This window comes from Gopherus evgoodei, chromosome 4 (genome assembly GCF_007399415.2).
Source record: "Gopherus evgoodei ecotype Sinaloan lineage chromosome 4, rGopEvg1_v1.p, whole genome shotgun sequence".
Taxonomy (NCBI): Eukaryota; Metazoa; Chordata; order Testudines; family Testudinidae; genus Gopherus; species Gopherus evgoodei.
Window position 1 is genome coordinate 90,855,722 of NC_044325.1, and position 14,055 is coordinate 90,869,776.

Here is a 14,055-nt window from a genome sequence, read left to right on the forward strand (position 1 = left end):
TCAATGGAATTACTCCAGACCATAATTGACCTCTGCATTTGTCTGAGGGAGTTTCTCAGGAGATTTTCAGATTACTTATTTTGCTGATCAAGGGTCTGATTCCCCTTTTGTTTACATCATTGTAACTCCATTGACTTCAGTGGAGCTACACTACTTTATATCCGCATTACTGAGAAGAGAAGCAGGCCCTAATTGGGGGAGATAGCCATTAAACTGCCTGACTTTTTTGGTTTCTTATGAAAACACAACCCAAACATTGGGCCATGTTGTGTCTTGGTAGCCTACAATGAAGGCAGAGCAAAGTCAGCCTTTTCCAGACAAGAGGTAGGCACAATCTGTCCTCTTCTAGTTTGCACGTCAGTATCAGGTACATGTCACTGTGTAGATGCTACCAGTTACTTGCCATACATTATGGAAGCCTTCATTATTAGGAAACCATCTAAATAATTTTCAGCATGTTTTCATTAGATTTGTGCCCAACTTCTGTAACAGTTCAGAGAGCTGGACTGATACTGTATGCCCACTCAGCAGAGAGATGGAGCAGCCTGACTTGATTGAGCTTTGTCACCATTTGTACAGAACACATCATCTAGCAAAGAGAGAAACTATTGCAAGTTACTGGAGCATTCACTTAAATGACTGAATGTGAAATTTCAAATATGGTAAAATTTTTGAAGAAATCATCTAAATAAATAATAAAAGAACACCCTCTGACAGTGGGTTGGCCTTTCATTAGTGACGAGTTTATTTGTATTTCAGGCTCTTTACAGACCTTCAGGGCCTGAGCCTGCGATGTACCCCCACTGCTTCCTGACTGTATCTTGATCTCACCTACCGTACACCCCACATTGGGAACATGGCAGACTGTATATGCTATGTGCGGTTCAATACCAAACTACTAGCATCCCCCTATACTCTGCATGCTACCCCCGATGATCAATAACTGACTTTTCAAACTCTCTGTATCATTTATTTTTAAACATTTTCTAATAAACTTTTTAATCTGTGGTTCCAATCTTGCGGTCCTTGCTTATATGAGTAGTTCCAGTTGAAATACACTCATGAGAGTAAGAACTGCAACATCAGGGACAGTGTTAGACAGAGGGTCAGCCCATTATCAGAAACTAAAATCTTGTTCTGCATGTAAACAATTGTTAATCAGCTACTGGCCCCAATCAATAACTTTCCTGATTTTTCTCTTTTGTCCTTGTGATGGAAATTAAAGCAGGAAATGTGAGTAGCGTGCATAAGACTCAGAGACTTTTCATTCAATTAACACAATGAGCCAAATTCTGTACTGACTGATCCCACATGAGTGGATTGATAGTCCTTGTGAAAGATGGATGAATCCTATGGGGGTAAAATGCAGTACTGACTTAAGCTATCCAGCTCCATTGCAATCAATGGGATTGTGCAGGTCTGATCCATTTTCACACTTTTGTAAAGTAGGAGTAGCTCCAGTGAAATAGTTGGAATTACACTAAGGTAAAATTGACATAAAAGAGAACAAAATCAATCTCTCTACATGTGTAAATATGCCTTAAAGAATAATTACATTCTGGAAAGCAAATTAGGTGCAAATATATCTGTGTGCTGCTTTTTTGGTGGTATGACATGCAATAGCTAAACTGTCTGTTCTACAAAAAGAACTGGAATTCTTACGTGGCTGTAAAAGTTTTTTTTGGGAGGGGGTAAATCAGCCCCCAGATGTCTTTTGTTTGAAAATTATAGTCTGTTGAGAAGTTATATCTTTCTGGTATTGTACTTAATTTTTCCTTGGGAAAAATTGGAAGTGGTGCTCTTAGAAGTCTATCAGAGATCATTTTACAGTCTGATGTTGCTCTATTTGTAGTTATGGAGAAGACAGGCTAGAAAGGAGTAGACAAGGAAATTCCCAACATAGTTCTCAGAATGGGGCTTGTACCTTTTTTTGCACGGCAAGCCACTGTGAGACAAGCAGAAGGATTTCTTTGTCGATTCAACCTTCTAATTAAGCTGTTTGATTGTGATGCAATACATGGAGGATATATGTTTAAATTTAATTTCAGCTGATTAGTAGAAAGAAGTTTGTTAAAATTATCTATAATAATTATATACTGTCTATTGTAATGATAGAAATCAGAGGTGAGTTAGATTCTGAAAAGCAGCAGAAGCAAAGAAGCAGCATTAATGCGAGTGGGAATGGTTTATTTGATGAGTAAGGCCTCATGCAGGTGTAGGCTTAGAGCCCAGGGGGAATTTAATGATTTAGAGCATGTCAGCATCTGCAGACAGACAGGAAGTAAATGGATTGTATATAAGTGTTCGCTCCAATGTTGGCTGACTTTTCGTTAGGCAGACTGCACCAGTTAGCAGCCAATACAAGCACAGATTTGGTTCTTAGTTTTCTGGGTATTAACTTACTACGCAGCAGTGTGATTAGCTTGTAATTTGTAATGAAAAATGCAAGGGCCAATATATACACTTATGCCCTTTGCCTATATGACTCAGGCCATGGCTACACTGGCGCTTTACAGCGCTGCAATTTTCGCACTCAGGGGTGTGAAAAAAACACCCCCCTGAGCGCTGCAAGATACAGCGCTGGAAAGCCTCAGTGTAAACAGTGCCACAGCGCTGGGAGCATGGCCCCCAGCACTGCAAGCTACTCCCGTAGAGGATGTGGAGTACATGCAGCGCTGGGAGAGCTCTCTCCTAGAGCTGGCGCTGCGACCACACTTGAAACTTCAAAGCGCTGCCACGGCAGCACTTTGAAGTGCAAGTGTACCGTACCCTAAGTTCTATGATAATGTCTTTGGTACAGAACGTTAGTGGCTAGGTCGTCAGCTGGTGTGAATCAGCGTAGTTCTGGATCTGGTTTTTATTTTACACACAATACAATATGTATTTTCACTATAGAATTGGTTTGATGTGAATACCTATATTTAGCATGGTGGTCTTTAACTAAAAGGAAATTATCATATAATATATATATTTTTTTCTTGTTCAGTTGAAAAAGAAAAAGATGGGGTGTAGTTCAGTGGTTAGTTCTGTGAAGTGGGCATCAGGATTCTGGGATTCTGTTCTCAACTCTGCTACTCATTCGTTATATGACATTGGCCAAGTACAGGGCAGCCCAGAGTGAGGGGGCAAGTGGGGCAATTTCAAGGGTGAAAGTAACTTAAAGGACTTACCGGTACTGCAGAGTCCTGCAGAGGGGGAGGGACCTCAACTGGAAGAGGCATGGCCTTTATCAGAATTGGTGAGGCCTTTAATCCTGGGGCTTTTAAATCAGGATTTAAAGGGCTCAGGGATTCAGCTGAAGCTAGGAGCCAGGCCCTTTAAATTAATCCTGGAGCTACCAGCTGCAGAGGCGGCTGGGAGCCCTGGGGTCTGGGCAGGGGTGAAAGTAATTTACATTTCTTACCCATATGGTCCTATTGCAAGCAACCCACCCACCTCTCCTACATACTTCATGGATCCCTCCCATTGCATGACATAGATAGAGAAAATAAAGCTACTATTACTACTACCAGTACTGTCTGTAATAAAACTTTACTATTGGAATAAGCCTGAAAAAGTGAAAACTCACTGTCACATTTTTCTCTGTGTCTTCCCTCCTCCTCCTCCAGCCAGGCTGCCGGTGCTAGGCTCTGTGCTTTCTCCCTGCCTGGCACTCAGAAGCTGCTGCAGAGGCTTCCCTCTAGCTTGCAGCAGAGAGACTGCCTCCTGCATAAGAACGGTTTAAACTCAGTTGTTCCCTGATGATTCAGCCCCCAGGGTTAAGATAGGTTTATGGCATCTTTGTTAATTTCACTCCCAGTTGTTGGGAGAGGAGGGAAGCTGTGTGTGACCATGGTAGGGGCAGTTCTTTTCTGCCTCCTGGATGAGGAGATCTCCAATACTACTAAAATACAATAGTAGGGGCTGGTTGCTGGGGTCGGGGCAGTCGGCGGCAGGCTGCAGCTGCATTGTTTGTGACACACACATTCACACATACACATACATACTGTATGTATGTGTATGTGTATGAATGTGTCACAAACAATGCAGCTGCAGCCTGCCACCGACCAGCAGCGACCCCAGCAACCGGCCCCTGTGGGCTGCTACCTGCAGAGAGCCAGCAGGTGCTGCTGTGCTGGGTCTGCCAAGGAGTAAGTAACCAAGGCAAAAACCACAGCCAGCCAGTCAGGGAGGGAGCGGTGGGCAGGAGGAAGAGAGGAAGGGAAAGTCAGGGGTGAATGAAGGACAACTGGAATAGCCTTCATGAAATATACAAGATATTTAAAGAAAGTTTTATTAATTTCAGCCTCTGCACTCTGCAGGCAGGACAAAACAAAAAGAGATCTGAGATTGCACTCGCTGTCCTAAGGACATTTCAGGTGTTTAAATCAATGTAGAAAGAGGGTGGATTGGAATGAAAACTGCTATTTCTTTCAAAGGAGGCACAATAATTTTGCTGAATATTCAGTTTTCCCCTCCAGTCCCTTTGTGGTTTTGTCTATGGGTGCTATTTGCTTTTCCCGTAAATCTTTAGTTGCTTTAGCAAAATTGCTTTGCCCAAAATAAACCCTAATCATCATAACACATCTTTCCACCATATTCTCCATGTTTTTTGTGTTGTTTTTTTTTAAACAGTAACATTTCAAAGAGGATCTGCAAGCAGTTTGGACATCTTAACCATGATCCTCTGCTGGGGAGGGAATGGGATAGATTTGAACTTGGAAATAGTTCCTGATTTTGATTGTGTTTAGGAGATCCCCTCATCCCGGGGGCAGAAAAGAACTGCGCCTGCCATGGTAACACACACCCAACAACAACTGAGAGTGAAATTAACAAGGGTGTCAGAAACTGCTCCTAACTCTGGGCACTGAACTGCACAGGGAACAGCTGAGTTTAAACTGTCAGAACAGCTGAGTTTAAACTTGTAAAAGTAACCGCTGAATTTGGGTGCCTCGATTTTTTGAGTGCCAAACTTGAGACCCTTTAAGACTGGAACAGTAAGTACTGTTCAGTTCTTAAACAAACAAACAAACAAACAAACAAACAAACAAACAAACAAACAAACAAACCCACAGATTCAAACTTGGTCTCTCAAAAATTGAGGTGCATAAAATCAGTGGCCACTCTTGAAAAAATTTGACCTGAATCTGTCTCCATTTACCCATCCATAAACTGGCCATAATACCTATTACGGTGGGTTATGCTCAGGTTTAACAGATTAATCTTTTCTCATATAGATTTATTATGAAAACTATTTAAGTTTTCATAATTCCTAGAAAAAGTCTGAGAGGATGGTGAAATGCGATGTAGATGTTCTCTGAACTAAACTCTCATATCATAACAATTTTGGGATGTGTCTATCACATACCAAATACCATATCACATATTTATAGATGTTTCCCCAACAAACAACAAGCTGAAGACTAAGTGCATTTATTGTAAATTTGATTAAATGAGAGATGCTATTTTAATTTCACACTGCATATTTATGATACTGATAGCAGCTACAATAATATATCATGTACTCATCCCTTCATTGGCATGTTTAGCAATTCTGTGTTGCACAGCTGTGTATGTATGAAGTTTATGCATCATGATCTATTAAGATATGAAATTCTTTGTAAGCGCTGGTAATTTGTTTGTATGTTTTCAAAAGGTTTGGTGTGGAACCTCCCGGGTTAATAAAGCTGGAGAAAGAGATTGAACAAGAGGAAATACTTTCAGCCCCTCTTCCATCTCCTTCACCCTCCCCAACAAAGTCTCCGGGGAAAAAGAGCACAGGAAAACTGTTGGATGATGCTGTAAGTGTGCTTGGGCAAGCTTTTGATCATGAGATATCAACAAAAAAATAGACTAACATCTTCATGACACATTCTGACATACACAGGACATAAGGGCCTGAGTTTGACATCTCACCACATTTAGAGGTCTAACAACAAGATTTGCAAGCATCTACAATTAATATCACTTGTGACCATGATTATCTGCAGTTTGGGGAATTTTAGTGGATAGTGGAAATCTGCAATTTGGCCCAGCTTTGCAGTGCTGAAGTTCTTACTGAGGGCCAGGTCTGGCTGTCATTATTTTTATTTTATTTTTTTAAATTAGTTGTTCACTGAACTCTCATTTGGTGTTTTGCCTGAGGAAGGACTGAATCAAGACTGTGAGATTTGTCCCTTACCAACTTATACATATTTCTAACAAAGCATTTCTGAGTCATTTGAGCCTCTTTTTATACTCTAGTTCTGCATGTCTCAGAGACATTGTCTCTTGTAGCATAAACAAGTGCAAAATAAATTTTTCCTCACTATTACCAAGGAAAATACATTGCTTTACAATTCATTAAGCTCTTTATATCATACTTCTCAGTTACACTCCACTAGAGGGGTTCATTTTGAAACAGCTGGAATCAGCTGAAAGAGACATTTTGAAGCAATGAAGAGGTTAACTAGGAAATTACAAATATATTCTTTAAAAAGAAACAGTTACTATAGTAACTGCTATATCACATGGTAGATGTACCACCTGGGAGTTACAAAGCGCTTCTTGAAAAACCTATGTGCCACTTTTGTGTTACAATGAGCAGATGGAATATAATGTTCATTCTTTTAATGAAAAATGTATTTTTACAATGTAAATGAGTTACATTTAACTTTTATATTTTGTTATCTTTAACTGTGCAAACTCACTCATTGCTTCTCTAGGAGAATTGTGGAGAATGCGAGTATGTTTAGAATGGAAGAGGTGACTGTATCTCAGGGGAACAGAGAAGAGAGTATGAACGGCCATCTTCTTTAATTTAAAAAGCAATAGGGATAGAGAGGGTTGAATTTATCCAGTCAAATTCCTGATCCTCACTGCCCCCAGACTCATACACTATAAACTAATGGCAGCGCTCATACAATCCAGACAGAAAAAAACCCAACAGGGCTTAGTTTTGCCCTCCAATTCCATATTTGATTTTTAAATTCCAGTCAATAATACTTCTATGCCCCTCAGGCCAGTGAGGTTGTGGAGGCAGCAATGGCAAACGCAACAGTAAGGGCTCAATTATCCTCTGGTTTGTATCAGTTTTTACACTGGTATAAATTGATTGGCTTTGATTCTCCCCAATACTGAGCTGCTCTATGCTACTTACCCAGAACAAAGCAACACTAAAGGTGGCAGACCAGGCTACTAGAGGCCTCCTCCTGCTCAGGTGAATCCTTGGCAGCATAGAGTTATCATAACAAGTCCTACACCACCTTTCTGCTGGCTTCTAGTATAAGGAGTGTCACCAGACGGTGTGGTTGGCATGTATTTATGTAGTGGCGATCCCTTCCTGTTCGACCCTCGCGGCCACAGGCAAGCTGATTTGGGGAGCATTTAGAGAATCACTCTGGTACACAGTCCCAAGATCAGAGGACATATAAGTCCATATATACCTCTTGCACCTCCTGCAACCTACGTTCGATATGACCCATTGACTTCAGTAGAGTTACTCCTGATTTATGCGGATGGTAGAGGTCTGGAATATCTTAAGATTGGTTTGATATTCAGCATCCTGGACCTAATACTCTTGATCTATGCCATTGTGAATGAGAGGAGAATTTCCATTGGAGTCACTGGAATAATTCTGGTGTTAAAACAATTAAGTGACAAGAAAATCAATCCCAATGACCATTTTTAATGTGTTAGTGCCAAGTATAATTTCAAGCTATGAAGTAAGTTTCATGACAATATACTGCACATTTTTGAGAGAAGGAGGAATCATTCTCAGCAATTAATCCACAAGGGAAAAGGTCTGGTCAGATGGTAACACTGGATCATTTTAGCAATAAGGTGGAAAGCCCTCAAATTAGGTGATAAAGCATAACTCAATTTTAAAAGTTCCTCTTCCTGCCCATCAGCTGAGAAGATCAACTACAGAAAAAAATGATGTTACTTAACTTTTTGCTTTTTACATGTATAAATATCCCCAGTCACCTCCAACAAAAAGAACGTTCCTTTGACATGTTAAAATTTTCCCTCAGATATAAAGCCTAAATCCTAAAGCCTCCTATTCCGTATAACAGATCTGTTCCTGTATTTTTGTCAGACAACCAAAATACCTAACAGAGTCCAGTACACGACCTTAGCGTTTTTCCTGTCTAAGACAGTGTTACTCAAACTTTCATCAGTAAGTTATTCTGACAGCTTTCTTTCTGTTCTCAGTCTCTTTTTATGGGGCCTTAGTTTACAAACTGGATCTGAAAAGGTCTGTTGAGTGTTACATGAAGTGGACAAAACCTTTGGAAAGTTCCTCCTGCATTTTGTTTCATTTGACATCAATGCATTAGGTCAGCTTTCATCCAAGAGAAGGACAGTATGTGGAAATGATTGCCTTCATGCACTTGTCAGTGTTGTTTCTTAGTGGAAGTGCTATTTGAATGTCAAATTAGAGTTCAGTCAACCAGATCTGCTCTTTGACATTGATGGTTGTGCTACTTTAAGATCACCTAAAAGTTCAGAATATACATCTACTAAATATTAATGTCATTGGTTTCACATTCAAAGCTGAATTCTCAGTTGGAGCTGAAGTTTGGCTGATGTAAATGAGGAGTGGGACAAAATTAGCTTTCAACAGCCCTTGTTCATCCCTGATCCTTGGGCTTTGGGGTCCATTTTTTACACCAGTGACTTAGAGAAGCCTCAAGGCAACTCTAAATTACACCTGGCTATAACAGACCATAACAATAACTATAACTATAACAATTGGCTAATGCAACAGCAGGCAATCATGAGAGTGCAGCAGCACATCATCTACCTCGGCCATGTCCCTGCACTGGTGAACATCTCAGAGCTGAGGATAGGGGGAACATAAACGGCACTTTTCTCCCTGTAGCTCTTCTCAACGGCACTGAGTTTAGCTTGTATCCTGGCTCTTGATCAGGGCATAGTATTTTACCCAGGTGCAAATGGCTATGCAAGGTGAAGATAGTGCGAAATCAGGTACTCTATCTCTAAGCTAAAGTAGTGTTAATTTTATTAGTAAGGAAGCCCTGCTGGACAGCCTCCTTTTTGTGTATCAGATATACTCAGGACTCCAATACTGGACTTCCTTTACTTTTCATCTGAGAATTGTAGGTAGATTAAATTGTAAATCTGCCCACCAAAAATCAGTAGAGTTCAATTCCATTCACATACCATCAACCTCAGGTTGACAAACTTTGAGCTAAGTTCATCACTCAGTTATATGGTGAAATTCCATGGTAAACTGAGTGTCTGCGAGCATCACTGGCCTCTACCTTATCTTTCCACACCTGGGAATTCCCTTTTGATTTGGGAATCCCCACAACGTTGGATTTCACAGATGTTTTAAAAAACTGCTGCTGTATTTATTTTTCATTTTAATATTTTTAATAAGTAAGAATATAGGTTTGTTTAATATTAGCATTTTACGTAACTGAAAATACATGTAGATTTCAAGAAGATATTGTGGCCCAGTCCTTGGGCCCAATCTGAACTCTGCCCATGACCCAAAGGGAGGACACATCATCTGTGTTGTCATTACTGGGCTATGACAGAAGATGCTGATGCAAAGGATCCTTTTGAAGATATTTTAAGATCTATAGGGTCTTTCTTGTGAGTCCCCAAGCTATGCCAGAAGCTCTGCAGAGCGAGAGAAAAAAGTGGCCCTGAAAAAGCTGTGATCACCCATTTTTTTTCCTCTTTCACATGGCTTAACATAAGAGGAGAATCTGTGTTGCTTATATGTGAATACTATATGAGGTTTATTACTACACCTCTACTCTGATATAATGCGGTCCTCGGGAGCCAAAAAATCTTACTGCGGTATAGGTGAAGCCGCATTATACTGAACTTGCTTTGATCCTCTGGAGCGCTGCTTTACCGCGTTATATCCAAATTCGTGTTATATCGAGTCGCATTATATGGGGGTAGAGGTGTATTTGATTCAAGGCTTTACATGTACCAGATGTACCAAATCCTGAAGTCTTCATTCAGTTTTTACTCATTTTTAATTCAGCAAAAAACCCACTGAATGCACTGGGATTGTTCCCTATGGACCACATAGAAGCTTAGTATAGATTTCATGATTTTGCCCATTAGTAGCAACAATGGTATTAAAATCAGTGTCTTAAAATGTCACTCAGTGCCATACTATTAAAAACGTTAGAGTTGAGGGGAAAAAAGAAGTAAGACAATTTCAGCAATAGTGCCTTAATTAAAAGCCTGAAGAGGTGTTAGGAAGAAGTCATTTGTCATGATGACAGAGAATAAATCAAGGGCATGACATTATGTTAACTGCCCTTTTGAACAGTTTGCTGCAGATACACTCTATGAAAGAGATACAATAATAACTTGTTTTTCAGGTCAAACACATTTCTGAAGATCCTCCTTGTAAATGCCCCAATAAATTCTGTGTGGAGCGTCTTTCACAAGGACGGTACAGAGTTGGAGAGAAGATCCTCTTTATTAGGGTAAGAAGTTTTCATTTTTCATGTTATGCAATATCCCTTTCGGAGATCACTGATATCTGCCATCTGACAGCAACATTTTTTAATGCTTGGGCTGCTTCTTTCCAGGTTAAAATGGCACCACTGGTTAATGAGAAAAAATATTTTCTTTCTGACAAGTACAGATTCTCATTCGTAGCACAACTGGGGAAATACAGTCCCCGGGAAGGGGGAGGGGTAGAGAATTAATAATGTGGTAGATCCTCCTACTTCTAGGTCATTGATTCCATGCTGGCCGTGATAAATGGTGACTAAAATTCTTCACAAATAGAGATGATGGTTTCTTATTTCCTGTTGGAATAGTATTCTTATCAGAAAAGCCATCATCCCACTTTGTGTTAATTGGTACCCTATTGACAGTCTGAGGAGAGTGGTCAAAGACTGAATGAGAGTCTAAATTACTCTCCCATCCCTCCATCCCATGGTTGACATACATTGGGAGGGTAGCATGGGCAAAACTGCACTACCACAGGCATCTTTCACAGGTACCACATTAACTCACGTATGGCAGAATTGTATTGGTAATATACATAGAATTTCTATCTGGTTGAGCTGCCCCCAAAAGGCACCATTTTGCATACATTCTGAAATCTTAATCTTTTATATATTTGCTTATTTTAGTAATTTGAAAATACCCAGATTATTGATTTTATATAAGCCAAGATCCAGTCTGTCATTATGTCCCCCCTTGCAACGTACATTTGTTCTAGACCCAAGTAGTAGCCAGACAAAAGTGCAACTCCTCTTCTCATTGGAGAAAATGGATTGTGCTATCTCTACTCCACCAGGGGTACATGGCTCTGCTCTTGCATAACGGGGGTTTAGGGCCTGATCCAAAATCAGTAGAAGTCAGTGAGAGTCTTTTTAGCCAAATGAAGTCAATAGGAATCTTAGCTTTTTAACTTGCAATCTAATATTTACTCCCTCACATTCTCAGTCCTTCATTCCTTGAGGTCCCAGTTCAGCAAAACACTAAAGGATATGCGTAACCCTAAGAAGATTCTTAAGTCCCATTGAAGTCAAGTGCATACTTAAGGGCTTTGCTAAATTGGAATGGACTTAAAACATGTGATTAAAGTTAAGCACATGTTTAAGTGCATTGCTGAATAGGAGCCTGAAAAGCCTTAATTAATTCAGAAGGAGTTCAGAGTGTAAAAGAAATGAAAGATTGGGCTACAGATGGACTATGCAAAGGAATTTTAATGTGATAAAGAAAGGAATTATGTTTTATTGCCTATGAGACTTCCTTTTAATGCTACAATATTTTTAGGGCACTAAAATGATCACTTTTTAATCAGTTTGTGCAAAAGTTAATGTTAATCAACCAAAGGCCATAGTGTGCATTTATGCACATAATGTATGGTGTTTTATAATTCACATTTCTAGTTTTGTTTTTGTCCTCTATTACATTTCACAGTATCAAGTTTCACAAGTCACTGTTGTTCCCATTAAAAACACATTTTTAACAGTGGAAAATGAGTAACTGTAATTTTTCAGCTGTACTTTTAAAGTAGCCTTGTATAAAATTGGTGCTTTTTAGCCAGCTTGCACTTTTGATTTCTTCCTTTATTTTTGGTCTTAAATCACAAATCTTAAACCATTCTTAACCTTCTCTTTTTGATAAACTGTAAGTTTTCCTTCTAAAATTTTATGTCACAAATTCCCTACTGCTGGCTTCTCTGGTATACAGTTTGTTCCAAGTCAGTTTTCCATTCCAAGTGTGCAAACAAAACACCCCATTTCATATCATGCTTCTGCATTCCAGGTAGAATTGTGCCAAAAAAAAAATCTAACTGTGATATGGATTAGACATCAAACTACAGTATTAGGGCTAGATCCTGCTCTATGAATGTCATTGGAAAATTTGCCATTGACTTCAATGGAAGTAGGCTTGATCCATAGTTAGTGTACTTCAGAAACAAAGTACATTATAGTTTGGTTGCACTGGAATCTGTCTCATTATGGTGCGTTCCACTGGGTTATAGTAATTCTTCACCAGCTTGTTTTAACCCTTCAAGCTATGGATTTTTCACATATACATAAATACATGTATTAGGCTTTTCTTTTGGACCCTTTAGAAACTTTCTTACATATAATATGATGGGGGTTAATTTAGCTACAACGAATCAGGAAAAAGATCTTGGAGTCATCGTGGATAGTTCTCTGAAGATGTCCACGCAGTGTGCAGAGGCGGTCAAAAAAGCAGACAGGATATTAGGAATCATTAAAATGGGGATAGAGAATAAGACGGAGAATATATTATTGCCCTTATATAAATCCATGGTATGCTCACATCTCGAATACTGTGTACAGATGTGGTCTCCTCACCTCAAAAAAGATATACTGGCACTAGAAAAGGTTCAGAAAAGTGCAACTAAAATTATTAGGAGTTTGGAGAGGGTCTCATATGAGGAAAGATTAAAGAGGCTAGGACTCTTCAGCTTGGAAAATAGGAGAGTAAGGGCGGGGGATATGATAGAAATATATAAAATCATGAGTGATGTGGAGAAAGTGGTAAGGAAAAGTTATTTACTTATTCCCATAATACAAGAACTGGGGGTCACCAAATGAAATTAATAGGCAGCAGGTTTAAAACAAATAAAAGGAAATTCTTCACGCAGCGCACAGTCAACCTGTGGAACACCTTACCTGAGGAGGTTGTGAAGGCTAGGACTATAACAGTGTTTAAAAGAACTGGATAAATTCATGGTGATGAAGTCCATAAATGGCTATTAGCCAAGATGAGTAAGGAATGGTGTCCCTAGCCTCTGTTTGTTAGAGGATGAAGATGGATGGCAGGAGAGAGATCACTTGATCATTGCCTGTTAGGTTCATTCCCTCTGGGGCACCTGGCATTGGCCACTGTCAGTAGACAGATACTGGACTAGATGGACCTTTGGTCTGACCTGGTATGGCCATTCTTATGTTCTTATAGTAGAAATGCAGGTAAAGAGATGCTTAACTGACATTTAATTTCATTGGCCATTTGGCACCATCTCTCCTGATGTTGCTGGGGATAACTTTTCATTCTGTCCCATCTGTTCCATTTATGATATAGATTGTTTCCCTGGACACTGCCATCAACTGTCACCGTGTATACAAAGTATCTGGATGAAATTTCTAAATTAGTTTGGTTCAGCACCAATATTACCTGGATTTATGGCTCTTCAATTAGAGTCAAGTGGAAGAAATTCCACTGACTTCAGTGGGACAAGTGTTAGGGTCTTATATGGTGAAAATCTTTACTGATGGCTTGGCTTCTGGACTGGAGTCTGTGGCTCTGGGGCAGCCCACCTCAGAGCAGGGACCTCAAGGCTTTCCCTTTTGTGGACAAAATCAAACTTTGAAATACTGAAATCGTCTGCAGACCAGAACTATCTTTCTGCGCACAGTGGAGAGCTGCTCTGCTGGGCTTGATTTTTGCTGTGGAGATGCCTGAAGTTATAGAATAGCACTCTTGACTGGCTGTTTATTCTGCTCTGCCATCCTGGATCTAACTTTCCACTAATTTGCATCAGATACTAGGATAACATTTTCAAAAGCACCTAAGTGACTTAAGAAATTCAATGGGAGCTAGGCA

General features: G+C 39.8%; 1 protein-coding gene across 6 annotated transcripts in view; it reads left to right on the forward strand.

The window, feature by feature from the left end:
• The window catches only part of GAS2 (growth arrest specific 2), a 157,027-nt gene that overhangs the window by 94,595 nt on the left and 48,377 nt on the right, over positions 1-14,055 (forward strand). For all 6 annotated transcript variants that reach the window (XM_030560179.1, XM_030560176.1, XM_030560178.1 and 3 more), the window contains 2 exons: positions 5,636-5,780; positions 10,332-10,439. In XM_030560179.1, coding sequence (XP_030416039.1) covers positions 5,636-5,780; positions 10,332-10,439 — 253 coding nt within the window. The remainder of the gene's footprint in view (positions 1-5,635; positions 5,781-10,331; positions 10,440-14,055) is intronic.